This window comes from Hibiscus syriacus, unplaced genomic scaffold, assembly GCF_006381635.1.
Source record: "Hibiscus syriacus cultivar Baekdansim isolate YM2019G1 unplaced genomic scaffold, ASM638163v2 tig00110885_pilon, whole genome shotgun sequence".
NCBI lineage: Eukaryota > Viridiplantae > Streptophyta > Magnoliopsida > Malvales > Malvaceae > Hibiscus > Hibiscus syriacus.
In genome coordinates, this window is record NW_024062897.1 from 350592 (window position 1) to 378350 (window position 27759).

A 27759-nucleotide genomic window follows, 5' to 3' on the forward strand; every position below is an offset into this window, starting at 1 on the left:
AATATGGAATTGAGATAAAAGATTATTCGAAACCCACTTATTTGGCAATAAAAAATGTTTTTTTCCTAACTCTGAAAATATTAAACCTAACTTGTCTTAATTTGACAGAAGGCAAGAAAGCCAGCCAGCTAACAGGTTTTTCCAAAGTGCTGCTTGAAGCTCCAGTAATGGAAGGAGCATCTCTATTCTTTATTGCTTTGGTGATGTAAGTTGCCTCAGGTTATACTTTGCCAACTCCTTGTATTTCTCGACAACCCCAATCAAGCAGATTGTCTGAAACCCGAAAAAAATGAAATGGAAGGCAGGGTCAAGTGATCTTTCAAAGAGCAAATGTGCCAAAACAAGAGTTCATATTTAGTCAAAGACATAATGTACTGACCTTCACAATTTCAACTATAATAGTTGTGTCAGGATTGCTGAGATCAACTTTGTGTGGTGCAGGTACAGCCTTCGCAACCGTATTTATAATTTTCATCCTGTCAATACCAGAATTCGCACGCACCTCGTATAGTACGGCAAACTGCAGTAAATAAAAGTTACAATCCCAGCACATATTATGCATTTTGAATTTGATCAAACCAAAACCATGCTGTCATTTATTCATGCAGGGTCCTTGACAAAACAAACCTGATCCGTATACCTTTTTTCCTCCTTCAGGGGGCAAGGCCAAATTTAATATAAACATTATTTGACCACCCAAAATGAGATTAACACATCCACAAGGAATAAATCATCGAAATATGGGTTCAAGTTAGCTATCATGCAAACTAAATGAAGGCATTCAAATATGTAGAAAGTTTTCTTTTATATATCAAAGCGAATCATGAGTTGAATGGCTCGTCATGAATACATTGACTGCTTCGTTTACGGATAAATTGGGGGCTATCTTATATGGATTTTTCAAAACGCAAATGGTACAAGACATGAAGTCCAAGAACATTATAATAGATCAAATACTGATTTAAAGCCATGGTAGTCAATCATACAATTTCTAAGAACATTTTAATTTCCCGGCAAATCCACACTAAGTGAAAAGTCACTTTGCAGCTACTACACGTATTTAAAAGGTTTGATCGGTTCAAATTGTTACTTCCCTAAAGAAGAAAAGGAAGCCACATCTCTCATTTAAGTAAACAACCACCTTGAGCTAAAACTAGAAGTAGTGGCTTTAAATCGTGTAGCTTTCGTACAAATCATGCATTTTGATTGTGTCAAATCTAAGTTTGATTCATATGTCTGAATGGGATCAACCAAAGACAAAAAACAGATATGCTTAAGGAACATTTAAACTTTTTTGTACAAATACAACAATGTTTATAGAAAGCAAGTTAAAATCAATGTGCACGGATTCAATCAACTTAGTTTGAATATATGTCCTTGTATTTTATGGAAAATTAGCTTTTAGAAGCACTATAAAACTTTCCATCACTTGAAAACCAGAACAAAAAGAATGAGAATTCATCTATTTCGTACCTTCCTAGGATTCTGTGTCTCCACTGGAAAATACTGCTCAATGAGAGGCTTCATTGCTCTTGTAATTTCCTCTTCTGAAGAATAGCATGCTACTTCAATAGGCAAGACTCTTAAAATGAACCTAAACCACAGAAACAAGAAGGTTTTAGCTTGCTACAACCAAGAGACCATTTCCTATGTGCTTTGTATATGGAACATAACATGCAAGTGAAGAATGAACCTCGACATGTGCTTCCTTGTTGATGCAGCGGACGTCATCATATACTGCACAATGTCTTTGGGACCAGGAACTCCATCTTTCTTCCGCATTTGAACAAAGACAACACCATTACAGCCTGAATCAAGGTTGAAGAACAGCCTCTGTTCGACCAGGATGCAAAGGGGAGAAAAGGTTCAAGTACAAAAAATTGGAAAGAAAAAAGATGCAATAATGGACAGCATCACCCATTTTTTTACAAGAGAATGACAAGTAATTGCATTAGAAAAGCATGACTAGTTCAACACTAAAAAGATAACTGAATATGGAAGGAAAAAGTAATAAACAAAAAATTACGAATATTTTCATTTCTAAACAAATAAAAGAATCAGATGAAACATGTACAAGGCTGATAGATTAAATACAATAAGCTAGTATTTTTTTATATTTTTAGGTAAAGTTCAATGTAACACAGAAGGAACAACCTCATTTGGGCTACTTCCATCTTGCATAAAGAAAATATGTGAAATTTTCAATTAAGAATTTAGTGTTAATGATACTATGTTAAATTCGCATAGAACTTACAAGAAAAATATCGTATAAGTATTATTTTAACTTCTTGCTTTCTCTTTTTCAATAAGCATAAAATTGCCTTAGGTCTCTCCATTTCATGCAAGATGCCAAAAACATAACTTCCTGTCAAAAAGGTATGCCACCATCCAGATAAAATTCTTTATTCTTTTTTTACCCAGACGTAACTATCCTCTTTCTGGCATCCATTAATCTGCAAAATCAATTACAAAATTTAGCAGTCATAGCTTACTAACCTTACTCTTATCTCCAAGCTCATTAAGTTCAGCTTCAATAAGCTTATCAATAGATTTCTCTTTTTCACTGGTTGCACTTTTTGATGTATCTGTTTCAAGGCATTGTTTCTTTGCTGATGGCTCCCCCAATTTATCTACTTGATTTGATGTATCTGTTTCAAGGCATTGTTCCTTTTCTGGTGGATCCTCCGACTTATCTACTTGATTTTCAATATTTGCTCCATCCTTCTGAGTACCATTGGTCTCTTCTGCTATCTTTCCATGGCACACATCATCTGAGTTTGGATGGTCCGAATCTTTATTTGTTAAACTTTCTTGACTAGCATCATTTTCTCTACTAGCATCTGATTTAACAACTTCCTCTTGCCCTTCCTCCTCTCGTTCATCATCACCCTCCTCTTCATCAATGTCTTCATCATCACTATATGAGAAAGTAATCTTTTTATTTAGAGGCTTATTTGGTAACACTGCAGGTTCCTCTCCAAAATCCTTTCCATTGACTAGATCTTCAAAAAACTGCATGGAAGTAAAATAACCAGAAGTTTAAGGTAAATGCACAAAAGAATAGCAGAGGAGCATTAGCAACTGCCTTAACTCAAGCACAGGAATAAACAGTATATAAATGGACAGAGAATTTTAAGGCATCTTACTCATGTTGATATGGTGTTGCAGAGATACTGGGTCAAAATACGAGCCCGATTTGGTATTTAAAATAAGAACTCAGCTACTTCACATGATCCAATTCAAAGATAATTTTTTTTAGAAAAAAAAGAGAGAGAGAAGAAATCAAAGATCAGAGATGATGCCAGGGAATTGCTGGTCAAAGGTAGAATATTATAAAACCAAGAATCTTTGGACGCAAACAATCCTATCAATGAATTAAACGTAAACTTACAGTCAATATAATGAATAAAGAGAACGCAAGAGGAAGAATTGGATGATCATAGGATAAAGCAGCAAGACAGTGTGAGAAAAGAGGATACACCTAACATCTATACTATCAAAATAATGTTTTTTTAGCCACAACCAAGATCATCTTTGATTCGTAGTCTTAATAATAATTTGTGAACCAAAAAACATAAACTTGAAAAGAAAATGAACCATGAACACAGTAAAGGAATGGAAAAGACGAAGGCTTAAAGAGCAATGTCACAACTGTCATCACATTCCAAGCCTATAATTTATAATTTAATAGAAGCTGATGAGATTCTAAGATTCAACTTCACATTATTAGTTCAAAATCAAAGCTTTAACTGATTTTAATCTGGCATAAAATCCCCCAGCTAAAAACCATGTCTCCCCAACAGAGCAATTAAAACATTTTTTTTTTTGATAGAAAGGCCCCATTAAAATCCTCCTTCAATCCCTCCATGTTATGAGAGTAACATGATGGAACAACGAAGGAGGAAAAGAGAGCAATTAAAACATTAAACAATATATATATAGTTTGAAAGTAAATAAAATAAATACGGGCAGAAGAAAGCAGAAACAACTTTGGAAATTAATCAAAACACAGAAAATAAACTCAGCAATCATTTTGCATATAAAAAAAGTAAAATTTAACCACGGAAATTGAATTGCAAACGAATACCCAGATGGAAAATCATCAATTAATGATCCGAAATTAATTTTAATAACAAAAACAAACAAAAAAGGTTCAACAATAAACTACAAAATAAGAAAATATGCAAAGAAAAAACATACAGAATCAATAACATAGATAGCTTCATGAGCAGCTTGGCGTTCTCTGCCACCATCACAAGTGATCAAGAAACCTTGGACTCCAGGCCTTAATGGGTATGCCCCTTTCTTTTTAACTGCTTTCTGTTTTCCAGAAGAAGAAAAAAAAGAAGTTGAAGAAATAAAAATAAAACCCCATGAAAATATTGGGGTGAAGAGTAAAAGAGAGAGTTTGGGCTAACATTGTGGGGAAGATACTGCTTCCTCTTCTTGCCTTTGGCTGTCACAGTGTTGCCTTTTGCCTTGTTTTCGGCAGCCATTGAAGCTTCTTTAAGTGTTTTCGTGCTTCCGACTCGAGGGTTTGGTTGTAGTTCTCAGTTCTGTTCAAATAAGATTTCTACTCTTAAAAGACCGGTTCGAGACGAGTTCAAAAATCCGGTTTATATAAAAAGAAACTGTTAGATAAAAATATTATATTCAAAAAATGAAATTATAAAATAATGATATTTTTAAAAAATTAAAAATAATTACTTGACACTTATAAATTAAAATATTGAGTAAACAATTCATATATATTAAAAATAATATATATTCTAGATTTTAAAATATAATATTGAATATATTTTTATTTTGAGAAATAATAATATTGAGCAATTTAACTTTTGACTAAAAATGATAATGGGTAGTTAATTAAGAATAGTGGGTAGTTACGGGCTGGATAATTTTTTTTTTTGAAAAAAAGTCTTTTGGGTTAGGGAAAAAACCGTTGAATTGGGTGAACCGATATATATGAGTAAAAATAAATAGTTAAAATTGATTTTTTTTTATAAAAATTAAAAGCGTTTTATGTTGTGTAACGGGATTATATATATATACTATAATTTAATATTTTTTTAAAATAACCAACACTGGTGATCTTTTATGTTTTTTGTCTGCTTGATTTTTATTATCAATTCTGATCATTTTTGTTTTTGGTTCGTTTTATTTTGAACATTAGGCCATGACAGTTATTAAAAATGATTAAATTTTAACTTAACTCGTAAAAGTTAATCGAAATATTAATTTGACCTTATATTTTATATAAAATATTAATTTAATCTTAAATTACATAAAATATTAATTTGACTCTTATATTTAATCAAAGTTTACATCGCTAGTCGACATTCATCACTATCGCCGTCATCGGTCAACGTCAACTGATGTCATCGATGATAGTTAGATCCACAAATTTCCTATTCACCCTTTTTTGACCTCTTAAATATGGATTCAGCGTCCGTTTTGTCGAAAATCAAAATTTTCAAAAAATAAATTTAAAACTAATATAAAAAATTAAATTAATTTCTTTTGTAGAAATATTATCCTTACATATATAAAGAATAATTACACTACTATCTCGAGTTAGATTGAAGATTTTTCACCATAAAATTAAACCTAATCCAACCTTATTTTATAAAAATATATATATATAACTTAATCCAACCTCGATTTTTAAAAAAATAACCCTACAAGATCATATCATATCGAAACCTATCGAAACCAAATCCGTACATGAATTTTTTCTACGGATATCTACTTTTTAGATTTTAGAATATTTATTACTCCTACCCGTTATAGGAATTTGTTTTCCTAATTGAACACTGTCAGTAATAATGAAGAAAGTAAAAGTTTGTACATCAAATACTTAACCCCACCAATTATAGTATTTTGTTATCCTAATCCTACACCGTCTCTAATTCTCTATGTATATATATATATATATATATATATATATTTTTGTTTTACATCTTATTAAATATGTTATTGCATTGTTGGGGTTTACGAACACTGTCTTAATAATCTGGAAATCATGTCAAAGAAATCTACATGCGATATTATATCTCTTCCAGAAGAGATGTTGACAGAAATCGTTATGCAAGCGGCTTCAAGTTCTGTCAATGATTTCATTAATGTCAGGTTAAGCTGTAAAGCTTTTCTTGCTGCGTCGAACTATGATCAGGTCTTTGAGAAGGTTTCCATGGAGAAAGTTGGTTTCGTTCCATGGCGTAGGAGCGAGAGGGTTTTTGAAAAACGATGCAGAGCTGCCAAGAACGCCGAAGCGTTATACAGGAAAGGAATGGTCGATTGCTTCAGCCGAAAGAAACCCGACTCCGGACTCCATTGTTTCAAGAAGGCTACCGAGAAAGGTCATGTTGAAGCCATGTATGCTTACGGCATTATCCTCATCTGTTTAGGAGGTGAGCTGAGGGAACAAGGGCTTCAGATTTTATCCTCTCTCAATCTTGACAAGTCGAACAGAAGAAATTCGAAGATCATCGCGAGCTGTCGGTCGAAAACGGAGAAGCTTTTGAGTTGCATGTGGGTGTACGAAACATTGGCAGCGCCTAAAGGAAGAGATTGTGATTGTGATTGTGATCGTGATCGTGATCGTGATCGTGATCGTGATCGTGATCGTGATCGTGATCGTGAGAGTTCTTTTGAAGAAGAAGCTTGGGAAGCAAGCAACAACGTCGGCCATTGCTGTGATACTTGCTTTTGGGATCGTGAAGCAACTGTATTTTGTAATTTGATTAGGAAATATTTAATTTATTAAAAGTAATTAGTCCCAGGTTGCCCGTGGTGCATGTAATCTAAACTATTTCGAAAACAAAAGTGGACATGGCCTTAATTCAACTACCTTGACAGTGCAATATATTCCTCTCTCAGACTTGTATTTCTGGCTCAGTTCAATGAAAACTTCATGTTTCTCATCTGGGATTTTATTTTTCTTCCTCTTCCTCTTCTTCTTCTTCTTCTTCGCGATTTCGATTTGTTTATGGAGCTCTTGTATCTTCACTCTTTTCTCCTCGTACTGTTTCTGCAGTATTTCCAGCTCTGAAGCTGGTTTGCCTAAAGCTTTTAACACTTTAGTCTTTCATATATACATATGTGTGTGTGTGTATAAACAGCTTTAATACAATTTAATTAATAAATGAGGAATACAAAAGCTGCCATTGCTGCCTTCCATGAGTTTTTCCAGATTCATGAGAGAAAAGGTTAGAAACTACTTCAAAGCCGCCATTAGACATTTTGTTTTAAGCTTGATTCCGAGCAATGAAACAAGAGAAACTATACCATGCTAGAAAATGCTAAACTTTTTATTTGTTGCTGTAACAAGGGATGAACTTCCACAACTATACACATATGTAAAGCTAAAACTATGACAGAGAAGGAACACATTTGTTGTTCACTGCAACCACAATTGTTGTTGAAGTAACACATTTTGTTAGCTTTCAAAGTTGACCATGGAACGAGAGGATTCTCCATCTTGAAACGTTGTTGCTGTTGGGGGTTCTTTCCCCCCCAGAGTTTTGGGGTTTTGGTGATTATAGAAAATATTATTGGATTGGTATGATACAGAAACAAAGAAATGAGGGATGGCCTTGGGCTTAAATTCATTGGCTGCTCTTCTCTTATTGAAATTGATTGATTCAAGCACATATACTAATGTGTTAAAAAATTTGTGTTTTTGGATTTATGAGTTTTACAATCATTTTTATTCCTATTTTTTAAAATTTTGAATTAGCATGAGATTATCACTAAAGTGTGATATTGAAAATAAAAAAAATTACAATTAAGATCAAATTAATATTATATATAAAGTTTGAAGAGATTAAATATATTATTTTATAAATTCAATAAATAACCAAAATATTTTTTCCGTTTGTCATTTAACAATGATGACAAAAAAAATAAAATCGATCAGTTAAATGATCATTTTGTAAATTTTGATAATTAGATTATTAAAAGAAAAAAATATTAATAATTGATCACTATTTATACAGTTACATAATATTTAATTTTTTTTCTACATTAACCAAACGTTACAATATATGAAAAAGAAAATACATACTCAAATGGAGTTTTTTGCCTTAAAAATATAATAATAAATCTCATAATAAATTTTTATAGTATCCGATTTGGATTAATCGGTCAAAAACAGAAGCAAGTGGTATATGAAAAATAATAATGATGTAATAAATAAATAAATAAATTATAATGTATTCAACCTCACCATGCATATCCATGATTACATGTTGAAGAAAAACAATAGAAGTCATCGCTGCTATCCGTGCCTAATGATTTGTTCTTACCTCCAGCCAAAATCCTTGGTACTTATCCCAAAATTCTCTACCTTACAACACTATTGGTTTCAAATGTATTCTTCTTCTTCTTCAACTTTTGGTTTGTTCTTAGGTCGTCCAGATCTTCTTACATCTTTACTTGACAAAAGTTCCAATGCTTTCTCTATGGTCACATCTTTCGGCTTCATACCCTACAATCATGTCCATGATCGTTATTTTTTGGAGATCCGTTCCCGATTATTGACAGCAAGTGAATCATGAAACTAAAGAATATTTTTTCCATCGAATACAAACTTACCTTGGGAACAGGATCAGTGGTGCGTCGATGGCGAACAGCGAATCCGATCCTAGCAAGCTTCAATATCACAGGGTGCCCATCCTTGGGGTGTTCTCCCTGCCAAGATGCGTAAAAGATTCAAATTGGACATTCCACGGAATAAAGAAAACATAGCTCTCATTAAAGGTGTCCTTAAGTACCAGTGTCACAGGGTAACGCAGCAGCTCGAGGGCATCTTCAAGGGTGATAGAATCCATGTTCTTTATCTGAATGAAAAAAAAAATTAGTCAGCGGTCTGTTCATAACAAGGTTGAAACATATCAAAGAGTACTTACAGGTGCTCCCTACAAAAATAAAAATAATATTTACTGGTCATTCTTAGGGTAAACAAGAGTATCTTTATCTTATCAGCGAAAAGGCGGTGGCATGAGTTATTAAAATTCTACTTCATCGGTGTTTCATTAACCGAGTGGTTCGTAACAACAAGATATGATTCCTTTCAGAAACTTACACCGCCAGAATTACGAAACAGTGCAGATATAAAAATAGACGTAACCATACATGAGAAACAGAGGATCGCTTGGGTTGATAACCGGTCCTGTTTTCACCAAGCTGCACATAGTGTCCATAAGGGCCACTCTTTAAGAAAATCTGAGAGGGATGGAAGAAGAAACAATTAGTGTCTAGTTATAACAAACGGAAACATAAAATTCCAATGAAAATAAAGATCCAAAATCTTTTTCATTTATACTAAAAGACCACTATTAGATGCTAACCTTCTCATTGGTCCCTGGATGAAGACCTAATAGTTTTGGCTCCTCGATGTTGTTGTTCTTTTGAGGGCTCTCTCCGTCCTCCTCATCACCATATAATGACTTAGCAATGTACCTAAAAAATCAATGATTCAAAAAAAAAACTCGAAAACCAAAAGATGATAGTGAATAGAATATAGAAGATTACAACGCTCTTCTTAATCGTAAACAGAAAAATTACCAAAAGGTTCACGATCATGCACTGGTATATGCAATGTGTGTATGCATCAAAATCCAGAAATTATTGTACTGCTCCTTACTTACTTGCACTTTGGATGTTGGTCACACCCTATAAAATAGCCTGCACCAAACCTGCTTACTTTGAATATTAACGTGCCCTCCATGCAACTGAAAAAAGGTAGGAAAAAGATACAGTAAGCTTTATTTGAAGAGTGAACGAATTAAAATAGCATTTATATATGCAAGTAAGTAACTTGGTTTTTAAGGGTGCAAAAGGTCCCTTGAGCCTAGGCACAAGGCGCAAGACGTTCGTATGCGAGGCACACTGTTTGTAATATATAATATAGATCAAGTGTGAACTATATTTTGTACTCAAACTAACATGATAAACAATATTATAGTTCTTTAAATAATATTATAGTGAAGAGGGGTGTGCAATGGAGAGAAAGAATGTTAGGGATTTTGTTTGGCGAGTTTTTCTTTTTTTTCAATTGTGTATCGTGAGAGACTGAGAGTAAAGTTAGATGGGTTTTTCTTAAATATTAAAATATAATTATTTATTAAAAATATTAATATCTTTAAAAAAAATCTGAAAAGTGCAAAGGCGCTGCGCCCGGCTCCTAAATCCCGTAGGCGCACGCCTCCCACAGCCTCCTGTAAATTGCCTCGCCTCAACCCAGGCGGGCACAACCTTCATCGCCCGGCTGCGCCTAGCACCTAGGCAAGTAATACTGTAACAAATGTATCATATATATGCAAAAAATAGAACAAAAAAGAAGGCAAACAATCTCGACAAAATCCATGACCACCACAACCAATTTCATTCCCTTATTTTATTCATTAACCCTTTCTAAACAGCAATGCTTGCTTTCTTTAAACCCAATCCAAAAAACATTCAACTCTATATCTAAAAAGTTCAATGGGTCTAAATGCGATGGATTACACAGTAAAATGGATATTGGAGCTGATAGAGACTCAATTGTAGTTCTTTTGTTTTTACAAATGTGTATTTTTTTTATTACTAAAGAAATGTTTGGGCTAATGGGAGTTTTGGATAGAGAAATGCCCAAGGAAACACAAAAGACAATACAGCATACCTTGGACACGTCCTACTTTTATTAGGGAGAGAAGCAAACAAGAAATCTCCAAATGTCTTTTCCAACATCTTCTCCACCTGAATCAAAATTTGAAATGAAAATATTGTAAGATAAAAAAGTAAAAAATAGAGAAAACTGTGACGCTTGAGTAAGGGATGGGACTGGCTTGGGATACCTGATGAATGTGAACACTCGCAGCACGACTACAATATGAGCTGAAACGTGCCCAGTAGTCCCTAAGGAGCCCTTTCCATTCAGTTAATCCAGCAGAAACATTGTCAAGCTGTAAATACAAGTGACAAGTGAAACATTGTCAAGCTGTAAATACAAGTGACAAGTGAAACATGTCAATAACACTACTCTAACGTAAAGAAGCCACATTCCAACTACTTCAAACCCAACAAACTGAAAAGACTTTAAGCTACAAGTACAACAATCAAGCGGTCTGCAACTTACTTCTGTCTCCATATCAGCTGTAAAACTGTAATCATTGACCTCAGAAAAATGGTCAGAGAGAAATGCTGAGACCTAGACATCATCCCGAATGTATTAGAGAATAGTAGATTTGAAAGCGTGCTTAAAATCACTAATAATAGTTAATTAGAAGCCCAACTTGATTACATATATTAATTACTTTAAATTAGTATATTTTTGTAAATTCGACAAAATGCAAAAACCACCTACTGATAAAATATACTTCAACTGTACTACTTTCTTGTATCAAATAAAATTTCCCCATATTTGGCTACATGAACAACTAAAAATGGCTGTCCCTTTTTCCCATATGTATGGGGTAAGGGGGAGGTAAGATAGTAGGCTATCCCCAACACCAGGTTGAGAGCAGCTTCCGTAAGAGACCTCCGAATTATGAAATGCCCTCCGTGGGACTCGATCCCACGACCTCAAGGTTAAGAACCTTGTGCTCTACATGAACAACTACTTATCACTAATTGCAGCAAGAAGTGTGTTACTTGAAACGTTAACTCCCTAACACTAATTAAATTATTATTGCATCAAACCTAATATCAATTGCTAATTGATGGAGGGCTCAACCTTACGTAAGGCCACAATAAATCCAATACAGTAATACTCAATAGATGTTGGACAAGACAACTTGACACTTCCCCTCACGTATAGCTAAATTAAGGCCAACACATGTACGTCCTCATTGGGTCCGACACCAGGTTAAGCACTCAACTTATGTTCAATTGGAAATAGGTGGAATGTGCAACGTTAATACAAAACCACAAGAAACCCAATACTAATGGATTAAGGATAACAACACTAAAGAAAATTTTGAACTTATTAAGTTAATCTAAAGCATTAACTACAATAAATCAAATAGAACAAAAATGAGATAACATACCATGCGACCGCGAAATTCTGGGTATAATACACGATTTTTTACTGTCATGTAATTTCTATCCTGATGTAATAAAATGGGAAAGGTCATATTAGAATATATCTTGTCAATATAAAAGTTGACGGTAAATAAGATCAATAAACTGCAACAGTTGCAAGGAAAAAGAACAGGAAAAATTGTAACATATAATAAAACCAATGGCATCAAATTAAGAAAGAACAATCAAACAACATAGTAATTACTTCTTTTGGCTTGTAACCAGTAAGAAAGAAGCATGATGGACTACAACACAAGGTGATCACTTCAAGCAGGTTTTCAAAGACCTTATGCATTTTCTACCGAATTAGGCCTTTAAAAGTACTTGCCAGGTTGAGTTTGTTTGGGAAATTTAGCACTTCGTTATGTTGTTCTAAAGGGATACAGCTTTACATCAGTCGTGTATTCTGAATATTTTGGCTTTGTTCTTTGAGGTGGTAATACTGAATTAGCTAAAGCGTGGAGGGTTCTTGGTGCATTAATTTCTTACTATTGGTAATTTTTTTTTAAAAATCCCTGATGTCATATCTTAATGAAATCAACCATGTCTTTCAAACAAAATCCAATGTTATCAAGACAGTCTAAGCAATTCAAAATAGTTCAAATTCCAGGAAGTTTCAATGAAAACTTTTGTGTCATCATACTTATGAAACTGAGTGAATGCCCCGAAAAGAAAAATCTTACCAAGCATGCACTTGAATCCATATTATTAATCCAGAGCTAAAAAGAACATTATTGAGAAGCTTAGTTCATTTTAGGTAACAAGAATGTATCTGGCATTTGAAACAAGCTTCATTCAACTTTGATCAAAAGTAAGGTGAATTTGAAAATTGATCATTTCAACATTATTACTAACCCGTAAGACTTTCAATGTTGAGGCATATGTCGAAGGTCTACCGATTCCAAGCTCCTCCAATTTCTTAACCTTAAAAATGCAGAATTATGGAGGTAAGAAAGGGCCATTGAATACAAAGAAAAGCCAGCATAATCAAATAACTGTCTCCCTCCCTAAACCCATGTTGCATGCACTCAGCAAGAAGCGAATAGAATGATATTTGGATATTTTACACCATCAACACCAAATAAACATATATGAAGGAAAGAAAGAACAGTATGTGCAAAACAATTCGGATGCTTCGTCCAAAAGCTGAAAGTATCTTGGTGTATGTTATATGATAGCATTTACACATCATATTTCTGTGCAATGGCTTAATCATGATGCCATAGTAATTCACTGAATAAGAGAAGTGCCAGCAAGCACTCCCGTCATTATGTAAAGAAGATATACCAATGATCCTTCAGAATAGCGTGGTGGTGTCTGAGTATGATGCTGCTTGGTTTCTACTTCACCAAGATATAACCGATCCCCCTTCTGCAAAACAAATCAGTCAGCAATGGTGCAAACTAAAAAAAGGAACATAAAATTTTACAAACACTTTCCAAATCATTCACTTCAACAGCTAATCTTTTATATTCTATAAAGGCCAACTGAGAAAATTTTATATGATAGAAACCCTATGAAGCATAATGGAGATCAAAATATTAAATATTTAAAAAAATGAAAATCAAATGAAAAATGAGTACCTTCAACGAACTAAGAATGCCAAAAGTCTCGGCATAGCGGTTTACTTCGTTATCCTTAAATCCGATTGTTTCAGATTCATCATCCTAGAAATTTAAAAGACCATGAAAAGTAGAAACCAGAAAAAGGGGTCAGTATTTTTTAGACATACATGCAATCATGTCACATGTGTTACAAGTAAACCTTCATGTTGCTTCCAATGTAGAACAAGTATTTTCAAATCAAATCACCAAAGAATGAACCTAAAATCTCGATAAAATTTGTGAAACTTCAATAATTAATACTCAAATTTTTTTATAAAAAAAATGTAAACCCAATACCTCAAGAAACTAAAATAACATGTGTACTTATAACTAAAAAACCCCTAAGCCCTGAAACACAACACCAAATATGACACTAAATTACTTATACTTGAAAATGAAGTAGCATACTAATTACAGCAAAATAACCAAAATTTATGTATAAAACGCAATCAAACCCGTAAAACCAGAATTACAGTCCTAGATAATTTCATGTTCCTATCCATATTAATTACCTTTTATTATAAACTTAAATTCATATAAAATTGAAACTTTGCAGAAAATAGTGCCACGATCTCACATATGGAAGTTTATTCCAAGAGCAGTATTGTGGTCTGTTTGGAAATGTAGGAATGAGGTGATTTTTCAGAATGGGAAGGTTGATCCAGTGTTGTTGTTCTTCATTACACGTTTCAGAACTGTTTCTTGGTTTGAAATATCAGTTAAGGATGTTCACTTTCATTTCGATTCTTTGATGGGTGATTTAAAACTTGCAGATCAACTTGGCAATTCGCATAAGAAGAATCTTCCTTCTTCCAGGTGGAGTCCTCCTCCGGAAGGGTTTTTAAAAGTAAACATTGATGGTGCAATGGTTAAAGATTGGGATAAGGGTGGTATAGGTGGCTTGATTAGGGATTGCAGCGGGTTGGTGCTTGGGTCATTTTCAGAGAAGGTTGGGGGAGGTCCTCCTTTACTCGCGGAGCTTTTGGCTATTAATAGAGGGTTGATTCTTATTGAGGAAGTTGAAACTGATTTCTTTTCAAAACAGAGGATTATTTTGGAATCAGACTCTTCTAATGCTCTGAAGTGGATTAATAATCCGATCCTTAGTTCTACTTTGTTCCAATCCTTGGTAACGGATATAGCTTCTGCTGTGGAGAGGAAGGGTATTATCACAAGGCACATCTCGAGAGCAGCTAATTGGGAAGCTGATGAATTAGCTAAAGCTGGCATAGGCTGATTTTAGTTGTGTAACTGTTTAGGTGTTGTCTTGGTTGTTAATATTAAAAGTGTATTAGGGTGTTTTATGCTTTCAGAATTATGGTAGTTTTGTTGTGTAAGAAGTTGTTGTTGTTGAGATGTGGAGGTGTTTTATTGTTCCTATTAATAAAAGTTAGAGGCACTCTTTCCCTCCTTCCAATGTCCTTCATGTTATGTTTGTAACATGGAGGATAAGAAGGGGGGTTTTAATGAGGCCTTATTCTATCAAAAAAAAAATTAAAACTATTTAGTAACAATAATAAAGAAAATTAAGAAATCCCATAATGATTTAGCATGTGATTTTGATTTGAATCACAGCTACTTCAGTTACCAATTAAAACCATTAGCTCAATCATAACTGATTTTACCATAAGAACTATGAAACGCCAATAGATAATACATAAACTGTATAAGCGACTAAAATATAGAAAATACTAGTAAAAAAGTAGATAATTCAGAAACAAAATACCATGTGATGACATTTTATGTCCAAAGACAAAATTTACCACCATCCATACTTCAACAATATAAATGCACATGTAGTAGACAGCATTGCAAAATAAAGAAGAAACAAGCATAAATAACCATTAGTAGACCACAATGCATTCAGATTTTCCATGTTGAACAAGGAGATCTCCTCATTCATCCGCATTAAACACTGATAGGAGCAACCAGAAATTGTATGCAGCACATACATATATACAGGGAAAACAGTATATTATACCTGATAAGCAGACTGATAGCCAAGGAACTCCACTCTTGAGCATGAAGATCGGAAAATGGCAGACTCATCACAATTCCCGATTTCAAGTTGCATCTGCTTAGAACAATGAATGCTAGGTGTTACATAGATGGTAGTATAATGGTTCACAACAATGCAGATAATAACAAGACACACTATCCATTTCAGCATTTATATAGAAGAAACAGAGAAACCACACGCAAGTAAATGCAATTACTAAAAAAAAAGAAATAAGATTTTTTCCAGAGCAAGAAATCAATGCAGCTTGTTCTGAATCACAATGGCCACAAAATGATGGTGAGTAATCAAGCCAGCTTATTCTGATTGAAGCTAATGAATAAAAGAACCATCATATAAATAAACATTTGATGAGAATTTAGGTTCCAACCTGCTCTGTGATTGCAGGTTCCATTTGACATGCCATTGTTCTTGACCAAATAAGAGTGTATAACTTCAATGAATCTTCATCAAGTGCTCCTGCAAGCATTGCTGGCATTAAGGACAGTTCAGTTGTAAACTGGCACCGAGATTTCACACTAAAAAATAAAATATCTGCAGAACAGTTCAAAGTAAAAACATAACATGTAAAAGAACAAACAAATCTGTTCACTTACATGGTAACCTCCGAATATTGGTGGGTCTAATTGCTTCATGAGCCTCTTGAGCATTCTTGACCTTCTTATAATACTTACAAGCATTTTCTGGGGTGAAACGTGGCCCATATCTGCATAAATTTATGTTTTTATTTATAGTCAGCAAATTAGAAGATGAAGATACTTGCCAAAAAATTGAACAGTCACTTTAACTGCAATGCAACCTACAGTAAATTGGTGTCTATCAAGGAAAAAATTGATACCTTATTTTACCACACTAAAAATTTGAAAGGACAAAACGGATAATAGACTTTGATCATAACAATCAACCAGAAAACAGAGGTAAGAATGTAGGATACACAAATGTATAAGATTAAAGTTACATATGATAATATATCAATTGTTCACTTCAAGTAACATTATAGATATGCAACAATAACTGGCATGGCAAAAACCGTTAGCACAGGCATATTGTCAGGATATCAGCACCCAGGTAAAGAAGACAAAATATTTTAGCTTAACAATTCAGATACAAAAAAAAAAAATCACCTTTCCGTAACCGAGGAACGAATGTCCTTAACAGCTTCATCAGAAATCTAACATAATAAAGAGAGAGTATTATAAACCCCAAAAGATCACCAACTATATCAAAACTAGGGCAGAAAATAAAACCTAGAGAGTTGGGACAGACGCATGAGTCAAGAGAACATTATACACAAAATATCCATACAACTGAAAGTTCGGTAATTAGTATTAATTCGTGTTCTACCACAGTAGCACAGATCAAGAAGCAGAATAATAATTTACATGACAAGAAGCATATAAACTAATTAACATCGAGAGAGGAGTACTCTATTGAAAGAGATATGAAATGAAGATAAGGTATCACCCTTTCCAAGAGCTTGAAAGAGATATGAACTAAGGATAAGGTATATCCTTACCAAGAGCAAAAGTGTATGCCCCAAACAACCAATGAAATGCAATTAAGGAACTTGAAGTAACCTATAATATTTTCCATCTTTTCTGACCTTTTAGGGCAAGAAATCTCTAACTACTGTCTTCCCAAGAATCCAAAGTAAATTTACACCTTTACTGCCAATTATTGCTAACAGGTATTACTTATGATTGTAACACGTCTTCCTCAGCCTAGCTCAACCAACCTCTAATTTTCTATTACTGTAATTATTATTTATTAGAATAAAAGACACCTCGAAAACACTACATAGGAAGACACATGAAGACTTCTCGTGCAGGGCACATGCACGCTACAATACCTTTCACTTTTTTTTTTTTTGGGGGGGGGGTTTGAAAGAAAACACAACCTAAGCAAGAAATAGAGAGACGACAGATGTACCCACATGCAGCCCATCTGTTCTGCTGTATGTTATCAACCCAGTTGCCTCACCATCTGACAATTGAATCCCTTCATAAAGCTTCTGTGCAAGCTGCATTAATTAAGAGTGAAAATATCAGTAAAGAGTGAAAAGGATACAAAAGGCATACATAAAAGGAAAGCAAATAAAGCATGTCAACTTATAAGAGTTCATCAATCAACCATAGAGTTTACCACAAAGTCCAAAGCAACTATGTAAAGAGTAAAACCAAACACTGCAGTCAAAACAGAAAATCAACATTTAATGAAGAAAATATCATTGCTATGCAGACAAAGTCTTTCAATAAAAGGAGGAACAACTGCAAAAAGATTTTGAAGTATAAAATTAGAGACTTTCAAACGTTTGAGACTATGAAACTAAGTTTAACTCACAGAGAGCAGATGATAGAGAGCAGATGATAAAGGAAGATTACTAAAATTCCATAGTTCTATAAAATTAAAAAGAAAGCAACTTGCAAACCTTCATTGTATACGTTGCAGGAAAATTTAATCTGTTTGCAGCTTCCTGCTGAAGTGTCGATGTTATATATGGTGCAGGAGGGTTTCTTCGGGTGGTGTTTCTTTTAGAGTTGATCACTTTAAAATTTTCTAATTTAATCTTCTGCTGAACATCTTTTGCCTCTGTCTCTGAAGTGATTGAGAATTGACCTAACTTCTTTGAACTAAAATGAGTCAAGTGTGCAGGGAAAGAAGCATCTTTTACTACAGTATTTGATTCTTCAAATTTCAACTGAACCTCAATAGTCCAATACTCGAGTGGTTTAAACTCATCAATCTCTGTTTCTCTATCACAAATAAGAGACAAAGCAGCTGATTGCACTCGTCCAGCAGACTGGCAACCTGGTAGTTTTCTCCATAATAGTGGTGAAATGTTAAACCCAATCAGATAATCAAGAGCACGTCTGGCAAGATAAGCATGTACCAAGTTAACATCAATTTCCCGTGGCATTTGCAAAGCACTTTTGATGGATGCCTCGGTTATCTCATGAAAAACAACTCTTGCTACAGTAACATTTTCACCTAAAGCATCCTGCTGCTGCAACATCTCTAAGATGTGCCAAGCAATAGCCTCCCCTTCACGGTCTGGGTCAGATGCAAGAACAAGATTTTCTGCTCTGAGTAAGGAAAGAAAAATGAGAAACTGAAAAATATATTAACAAAAACAACTGAAAGAATCGATAACAATCATCGATGATAACATTAAAACATGTCTGTATCACTTAAATAATATCATAAGATTTCTCTTTACAAGATTGGTTTCAAGAATTCATTAAAAGCGATAGATAGGAATACAACAAATATACCCTCTTTCAACAACATTATACATCCAGATAGGTTAAACTATATTGTGAAACTTAAAATATGAGAAGTATTTTCATTTAGTGCAACATCTGTAAATTAGACCGTAAGACTGACAAAAACATGATAAGATTTTCACTAAAAATGCTACATACCCACACAGTGCAACCTTAATGCTCTTAAGATGCGTCCATGCAGCACTAGGGACCTCCCATAGCATGCTAAAATCATCATCAGGTCGCACAGATCCTGAACGAGCAGCTAGGTCCCTAACATGACCATAGCTAGGCAAGACTTCAAACATATCACCAAGGTAGCCCTGAATAACCTTCGCCTTTGTGACAGACTCAACCACCATAACAGACTTCCCAGTGGGAGGATATAGTTGCTTCAGCGGCTTTTCTCGTTGGGATGATTTTTTCTGCACCTGTTTCTGAATTGGCTCATTGTCTTCTCTCACTGGCTGCCTTCTGCTTGGGCCTGTATTTTTCTTTTTGGACTGCTTTTTGGTTAAAGCAGAACCATCAAGAGCTTCAGTAAGTAAGTTGCCAGTTGAATTTTTCTGGAAAACTGCATTATTAGATAAACTTTTGAAAGATTTAAAACCATGCACAGACACACATATTTAGATAGTGAAAATGCATATCTGTTATTCTGAATGCTATATACACAACAAACAGACAAATCTGCATGCATATTAAAAGCCCCAGAAATCCAAATTCTATTTAGCATTTAATCACTACTAACCTCTGAAGTCCGTTTGGGAGGCTGACCTTTTTTGCTAATATTTGAGGTCCCTACCAGAGAAGAATTTTTTGAGCTTTTCACCACAGGTGCTTCCTCTGTGGAAACAACAGTGCTAGAAATTTGTTCCTTTTGGTTCTTACTTCTCGACTGTTTTTTCTTTTTCGGACTAACTTTAGATTCTGGCTTAGCATTGGTACCCAATGAAGTAGAAGTAGACTCTGGCCTAGAAGTGTTAACAAGTGCATTGGAAGTAGAGTCTGGCTTAGCATTGTCAAGAAGTAAAGTTGAAGCAGGTGATTCAAAAGGCACACCCTTGTTACCATTGAGAGCAGCTACTCCCTTGAGCTTCTTCGAATGCCTATTAAACCGTCTGAAGCTGAAGCCAGTGCTCTTTCCATCTCTGGCACCCGTACCATCATTCTTAGCTGCCACTGAAGGGGATTGAGAAAAAAACATTTTGGAAAGTGGCACAAAGGCTGAGGTTGATCTGATAACATTGGAAGTCACACATGTTGAGGTTACATTTCTATTCCAAGGTAGCCTATAACTTAAGTGGTTGGGTGGCAAAACAAACATGAAGGAATTGTGAAGGGTTGAGAAAAAATTCAAAGGTTGACCACATTTTAGTTGACTCGACATGAGGCTTGGAGGGGGTCTGAGTTTTTTAAATCTAGTGTGAGATGGTATTGAAGACATAAGTTTAACGACCTTGAGCTGAAATTGAAACATCAATGCACAATCAGTTAATAGATAAGCAAATGAAATTTTGGATGCATCATTTTACCAACTTACTAACATGTTGCTGCCTTATTCAATCAAACAGCTATGAATACATTACTACCATTGTTGATAAATTGCGTGATATAGTAAAAACTATGACACAAACAAGATATATGTAACAAGAAGGAAGGACCCAATTATAAGTAATCTAGTTTCATCGAATAAAAATTAAGTAATCTACTTATAAGAAGGTAAAAATGAACCTTGGGCATCAGTGACGGGTGAAGACGGAGTCCTGCGCAATTAGTAGTTGAAGGAGAAGACAACAAGCGCCTCTGCATTTCCCTCTGAATCCTTCAATATTGGGTTCCAGATAGGGGAAGAAACAAAGTGAAAGCTTAAAAAGATAGGTTTTTCAATATACCAAAACGAAACGGTGAGGGCTGGGTGAGCGAATGAAAGAGGCTGGGTGAGGTTGTGGGGAAAGTCTAATATAAAACCTGTAAAAATAAGGTTAACAAAAAGCTGTTATTTATGAACCGTTGGATGAGTTTTAAAATGAAAGAATAGAATAGTAACCGTGGATGAAAAAAAAACCGGGAAAGAATATTTCCCAGTTAAGCGGAAAGAAGAAAAAATGTTGAGATGGGAGATTTGGGGGGGAAAGTTACCCTAGGCAAAGAAGAAGAAGAAGAAGGACGGCTACTTGGCTCGCGTCATCGTCGAAGTCGCAGTTGGTGGCGCCGTTGGTAGTTCCTAGTTCTTCCAGTCACTGAACCAGATCTTCTTCTTCGGTTGCTGCTATCGAGATTTTCTCTTTTGATCTCAAGGCCGCTTCTCTCTTTTGATCTCATCGACCTTTGTATTTTGAGTGGAAACCAAGAGGTTTGGCTTGCTATGTGCTTTGTTTTAGGCATGTGGAGTAACTATAAGGTTTGAGTTCAAGCTATCTCAAACAGGCTTTCATGTTTGTGTGTAAATTTTGGCATCTTCAGGATTATTTGTATAATCGAATCCTTACAACTTCATTTATGATAGTTTAGATAGTGAACTAATATGGCTAAGATGCAGGTGGGGGAATTGACATTCCTAGTTAAGGCCAATCTCTTATTTGCAGGCATCTACTTCTGTCAATGGAGGATGCACGTCTAAGTTGGTGCAGGGAGTCGTATTTGCAGGTGCACAAGGATCAACTCTCTCCCGTGTAAAATGTCTGAATCTGTTGTTGGTTAGGATTCTTGCTAGGAGTGTAAATGAACCGACAGTGAACGAATAAGATTATATTCGTGTTCGCTTGTTTACTTTTGAAGTTTTTCATGTTCGTTTGTATTTAAGTTTTTAATATTGTGTTCGTATTTATTATTTACTTTTGAAAGTGTTTGTATTTATTCGTTTAGAGTTCGCGAATATGTTTGTTTATCTATTCACAAACATACTCGTTTGACGTTCGTTTATATGATCACCAACATATTCATTTGCAAGCTAAAAATGATAAACATATGCCACTAATACTTAAAGTCGGTAAATTTCATAGTTTACAATGTGATAAATTTAAATCATACATTCACTAATATTTAAAATATAAGCAAATAAAAAGTAAACAATCTTATTAATGAATCATTAAACGAGCATGTTCCTAAATACAAACGAACGAATTAATAAATGAACTCATAAGCAAGTTTGTTAGTGAACATAAACAAATCAAACACAATTCTATTCGTGGTCGTTCATTTATTAAATAAATATAAAAACTTTGCTTATATTCACTTATTTAATTTAATAAATGAACATAAATAATTGTTATACAAATTATTCATGAATAATTTACCGAACGTGCTTAACCCTCTTGTGTTTTATATCATGTTATTGAACCCTGTAACTTTGAACTAACTGATTAAATTAATTAATTAATTATTTTTTCGATCCATACATATTTTCTTGTTTTCTAAATTTATCAATAGTTGTGCCGTTTTTATAAACTAAACAAGCCACGGACGCATCACGTTTAATAACACACAAAAATGTTACGAAAACATTACAAGGTTAGATGAAATCTAAATTATGGTAATAAAAAATTAATTACGAAAGTGACTAACCCTCTTGGATTCTCCCAGTTCATGATATACACCATCTTACAACACAAAACGTGGGGTATTCATGTTTACAATGAGCATTGAGTTCCATCAGAAAATCAACGTACAACCACGTATGTGCCCGCTTCAAAAAATCAATCTCACCGCAAAGGCTATATATCAACAAAACCCGGACGCTGGTATCGGTGCTCCAACAGAAGTATCGATACTCCTCGAATGGCATCGATACTTGAGTATCGATACCAAATGAACATTATCAATACTGTTCTTAAGGTATCAATACTCATTTTTTGAGCAAAAAATTTCGTGACTTACAAGGGTACTGATACTACATCCAGTACCAGTACTAAATATGTATGTAGTCTCGATACTCATTGCATAGTACCAATACTCAAGGTATGTTTTCAAAAACATTTTCGGTTGTAACATTTTAGGTTGGAACCCAATTTGCACTAGATGGAAGATCATGCTCTGCAAACCCAATCTTTCTAATTACATGGCAGTCTGGTAAAATAAGAGATTAATAAATCCATGCATGACCAAACTTCCATTCTCGTCAATAAAAATTCAACAAACGCATAATTGCAAAACTTCAAGCTTCTTCCCTGCTTTGTGCGAAGAAAGTTAATAATATTTCTAACAAATAAATGCACAAGGAGGACTCTATGATTCCATTCTCTATGGATATTCAAACGATATTTGAAAGGCTTTACCTTGTAGCAGCTCGTGCACTCATGGATGAATGGTACGAGGTGCTTCTCTGTTTTCTATAAGATGTATAAACATCATCATATTGACTTGCCTCATTGGGATTGGCTGTTGCTCCCAGCCCTAATCTACCTGAGCCACTGGGACCTGGTTTCTGCTCAGTATAAGCTCCTGAATCTGGGTCTACCTGCTGATTTGGAGGCGGAGGGATACAAGCTCCTCCCCTACGAACAGGAGGTTCCATCTCATACTCATCATCTTCATCTCTAAAATTAGATTTCATGGACCCTTCAGAAGGGTTAACCTCTCCAATCTCTTTGAAAAATTTTGATACTCTCTCGAGAACTTCTGATGGTGATACATCGGATGGAGGTATAACTGTTGGGATATCCAAAGGACTGAGGGGGCAGTAAGGCACCCCACTCCCAATTTGCATTTTTCTAACCATTCCAGGAATAAGACCAGGTGGGAAAAGTGGGTATGGGGGCAACTTTTCACCAATATTTGCTGATTGTTGCTGGCTAGAAGACTGAAGATTAGAATTTGGGGGCACAGACCCCGGAAAATCTCCAGTAGGGACTGAATTCGGAAGAAATTGCTGGTTTACTAGCGATGGAAGTGAGGCAGGCCCCCCTTGTTTATCAGCTTGGTCCAGCACATTTGGAATAGAACTTTGTTTGTCAGGCTGCCACATAGAGACATTATTGTGTGTAGTATCCTGTAGATTCCTGCACAGTAAAATTTTAAGAAAGAAAAATCAGAAATACATGAAATGACACATAAGGACCCAAATCCTTTATTAGAATAGAAGAGGCAACCTGCAGGCATTGATGACTCCACTGAATCAAGAGATAACTCTTTTGGAGGCCCAGTAAAAGAACTGGTTGGTGGTCCACTAACCATCTCACTCTCAAGGGCATATATGTCATCTTGGCTGTAAACTTCCTTGGATGCCCAAAACTGCAAAATTCTCTGTAAACGTGATCGGTTTTCCTCATTTTGAGGATTGTGGTATATTCTTGCTAGCATTGAACCTAAAACAGGTTTAAACGCAAGGGCTTCATTATCAAGGTCACGAGGTTAGCCCTTCTCTGCAAACTGCAAATATTGAAGAGAAATGTCAAGAAGGTTCTGAAGGAGCAGTCATATTATGGCATCAATACCAGGGAACAACAAGAAGAGTGACCATGCCAATACACCATGCTAAGTCCTAGGAAGCAATCATGAATTTTGGAGAGAATACAATCTGGGTGCTGAAGTGATTGACAGATACTATAGAAGAATGTAAGCCATGCTTTAAAGAGGAAGGTTGATTTAAGTTGATTTCTTATAAAGTTGTATTGAATGTGACCTAGAATATCATGCAAGTCGACAAATTAGCCAATAATATATAGATGCATGTCTCAGATATAACAAAGATATTTTACTCATCAATTACAAAATTGAAGTTAATAAGGATAGTTATGTATGATTATGAACCTTCTGAGTTCTGACTCCAATCTTTTTTTTTTTTTGATAGAAATAGGAGGCCTCATTAAAAACCTCCCTCATAGTAGTCCTTTACCCTAAGGCAAGAACCAACTAGCAGAAGAGTCCATCAATCTAATATGACTGGATAACTAAAACACAAGACAATGTTATATTACAATGAAAAGACACATCCCCATGTGTGTGAGGTAAGAACCACAAGGTCAGTTAATCAAGTTTCAGAAAAATATAGATAAGTAATCTAAGGGGAGAACTTTAATCTAGAATACCACTGTTCAATTTTAATTAAATAATCACATGAATGCAAGTCAAGACTGGAAAAGTACCAAAACAAAAAGGAAAGAATATAATGTTATTAAGGAGAGGAAGAAAGAGATCTATGGTATCAAGAGATCGGGAAGAAAAACAGAAGTAATGTCTCATAAAGCATAAATCATTTGCAGCAAACCATACAAAGAGCCATTACAGGATCTGTTTAAGAAGCCATTGCAAACTAAACAACAGTGCCATATGCCATAAGAAGTACCTGTCAAAAAGAATATCATTGACAAGGTAAATCACATGCAATTGCCTCTCTGAATCATCCAAAGTAAATATTCTATCTCTAAGTGCCTCAGCCAAAGCTGGTGCAAATGGAGACCTCTGCAAGAACCATATCTTGGCGCTTTTGATTGACTCTTTGGTACCATTTAGATTGCTAAGCATGTTAGTAAGCTCCATCGCAACATCAGAGGGGATTGGACCAGGAAGGCCTTTGAGGGACTGAACATAATCTGGCCGGCCAAGAGCAACAAAAGGCCGAGGATGCTGATAGTGATGCTGCTGATCATAAAATGGAGGAAAAGCAGGTTGGTGCAATTGAGGAGGAGGAGGAGGAGCAGTGCCGATTGGTGGTGCATTCAAAGATGAAGGATTCATAGCAGGATTAGTAGGAGGGTGCATCATAGGTACTGAAGAGGGTGGAAAGGAAGGGTAGGGTCCACTTTGGGGACGTGTAGATAACCAAAGCTTGTACCTATAGTAACCATTCCCCTCTCCACCAAAGAGGAAATTGTAATCAGGATTATCTTGCTGCTTTTCACGGATCATGGCTTCAAATTCAGGACCATTCTTAGCTGCATATTCCACAAGCTTGTCAATACGCTTTTGGAGATCAGGATCAGATGGGGGAGGAGCAGGGAGTGGAGGAGAATCATAAAGACCAGGGAAAGGTGAAGAAACAAGGTGAGGAGGCAGATGTGAAGGGAAAGTAGGAGGTGGTTGCTGCTGCTGTTGCTGGTGCTGCTGAAGATGAAGAAGTTGAGGGTGGAGTTGTGGTTGATGTTGTACTTGCATGTGTGGATGGTAAGGGAATTGAGAAGGATGTGGTGGCAGGAACGGAGCAGGCACTGTTGTGGGAATTGTTGATGTTGCGGATGAAATCCGAATTGCTGTTGAATATTGGCTGCTTGTCGCTGCTGTTGGGTGTAGGCCATGGAATTAGCAGATGCAGCTGCAAAGTTGTGAGGTGGCCGATCCATAACGTGGTTGCTGGAGGATGATTATGCAAATGGCTGTCTCCAAAAAAGTAGTAAATACTTTTGGGCTTAGGACTTCCTGCTACAAACAAAGGAAACATGTTCATTTCAACAATTTTAACGCATTTTCATTTTGTGTTTTCTTTTAACATGCAACTGCTGCTAGATTAGCACAAATTAGTATGAATGGCTGAGGAAAGTGCAAGAAAATAAAGTTGCAGCAACCATTCACACTTTTATCCTCCCTGGATCTTTTTCATTCTTCTATTAAATATATACTGCAGAAGCTTACAAAAAGTACAACTAGAGTCTAGATATAATATAAATCATACTAACATTGGTAACTAAAACATTACTCAAACACAACAAACTAGTAACAACAAAAACATTATAAAGCTTACAAACATTGGTACCAAAATAACATCACATTGGTACTTCAAATACAAACCAACGAACATTGGTAACATCAAATACTAAAAATAGAGTTAGGTAAAACATAACAAAGTTTACTAACATAAGCACTTCAAGTACAACACAACTAACATCAGTACTTCAAATACAATCCATAGCAATAGCAACAAAATATTTTTTATGATTACACCCGTCAAGTGACAATAAAGAAACATGAGAATTAAAGAACAATACAAAACTGCTACTTATATCCAAAACAGGTCCTAAGTATTTTATTATTATTAGAACAATATGAAAAAGTTAGCAATTATTTTAATTTACGCCTGCAACACAATAGGGTTTCTTAGTTGCTGAAAATTTGAATGTTTTTAAGGTTAACAATTTTTTTGGCAGGCCATTAATCCAAATGTTATTAATTTCAACCCACTGAGGTTCCTGACAGAATGTTAAACTCTATTTTTCTTGGATAGTAGTCCAACCCATTCCAAGCAGTCCAAATAAACTCAAACATGCATTCAAAACATTATATGGGGATCATACGTCTGTTACAGAGAACCAAACAATCCATGTTTAAACTCAAAATTCCATTACAGATAAGCATGAGAAATTGAGAACATAAGAGGATAAATCAAACAGACGCTAGGTATATCACATGCTACCCATTTTTATTTCAGTACAAAGAAGATATTTAGAAAGTACCTGGCGTAAATGTAATGGCGTTGGTTTGGCTGGCTCAGGGTCTCTAGCTTTTTTGGCTAGGGAAGACAATAAATGAATCGAAGATGGAGGGCGAGGCAGTGAGTGATCGCTTGTGACGATGGAGGCGACTGGTGCGTGGCTGCGTACGACCGTGAGAAACTAGGGATTGCAAATTTACAATTTGCGTTTGGGGAAGGGACACTGGGGAGGGGTGTGAATAATGAAACAGCAGAAACGGTGCAGTTTTGATCAAATAATATAGAAATAAAATTAAATTAAATTAAAAGGGAATCGGAAACCGGGTTAACAGGTACCCGATTAAGCGTAGGATCAACCCAGAAACCCATGAAAACATGGGTTGAATACCCGACTCACAAATTCAGATATTTCCACTAAATCCATAAAGTACCCGGAAACCAACTTTC

General features: G+C 35.2%; 3 protein-coding genes and 1 pseudogene across 6 annotated transcripts; 1 reads left to right on the plus strand and 3 right to left on the minus strand.

Moving 5' to 3' along the window:
* Positions 1-45: 45 nt before the first annotated feature.
* LOC120144255 (THUMP domain-containing protein 1 homolog) lies at positions 46-16362 on the minus strand. Of its 2 annotated transcripts, XM_039158362.1 has the most exons (10): positions 16359-16362; positions 10826-10828; positions 8376-8385; positions 4419-4506; positions 4201-4320; positions 2497-3012; positions 1694-1833; positions 1474-1594; positions 380-520; positions 46-273 (listed from the first exon to the last, which is right to left on the minus strand). In XM_039158362.1, the coding sequence occupies exons 4-10, from the start codon at positions 4494-4496 to the stop codon at positions 190-192; spliced, it is 1200 nt and encodes a 399-aa protein (XP_039014293.1). In that variant the 5' UTR covers positions 4497-4506; positions 8376-8385; positions 10826-10828; positions 16359-16362; the 3' UTR covers positions 46-189. The 2 variants fall into 2 exon arrangements, with proteins under 2 accessions (XP_039014293.1, XP_039014292.1); XM_039158361.1 differs by lacking the exons at positions 8376-8385; positions 10826-10828; positions 16359-16362 and having other exon boundaries at positions 52-273; positions 4419-4572.
* Positions 6023-6766, plus strand: LOC120144236 (putative F-box protein At1g67623). Its single transcript, XM_039158348.1, has 2 exons — positions 6023-6614; positions 6660-6766. Exons 1-2 carry the CDS (start codon positions 6023-6025, stop codon positions 6764-6766), a joined length of 699 nt encoding a protein of 232 aa, XP_039014279.1.
* LOC120144252 (DNA topoisomerase 1-like) lies at positions 8216-20852 on the minus strand. Of its 3 annotated transcripts, none has more exons than XM_039158358.1 (22): positions 20682-20852; positions 19699-20418; positions 19107-19513; positions 18113-18767; positions 17618-17704; positions 16809-16855; positions 16281-16390; positions 16055-16155; positions 15649-15741; positions 13647-13730; positions 13351-13434; positions 12919-12987; positions 12030-12089; positions 11120-11191; positions 10839-10946; positions 10664-10740; positions 9651-9734; positions 9351-9462; positions 9136-9225; positions 8775-8840; positions 8596-8691; positions 8216-8488 (listed from the first exon to the last, which is right to left on the minus strand). In XM_039158358.1, exons 1-22 carry the CDS (start codon positions 20757-20759, stop codon positions 8366-8368), a joined length of 3423 nt encoding a protein of 1140 aa, XP_039014289.1. In that variant the 5' UTR covers positions 20760-20852; the 3' UTR covers positions 8216-8365. The 3 variants fall into 3 exon arrangements, with proteins under 3 accessions (XP_039014289.1, XP_039014290.1, XP_039014291.1); XM_039158359.1 differs by having other exon boundaries at positions 8217-8488; positions 19699-20412; positions 20682-20851; XM_039158360.1 differs by lacking the exons at positions 19699-20418; positions 20682-20852 and having other exon boundaries at positions 8218-8488; positions 18113-18762; positions 19107-19332.
* Positions 20853-22985: 2133 nt separating this feature from the next.
* Positions 22986-27520, minus strand: LOC120144256 (annotated as a pseudogene).
* Positions 27521-27759: the final 239 nt, after the last annotated feature.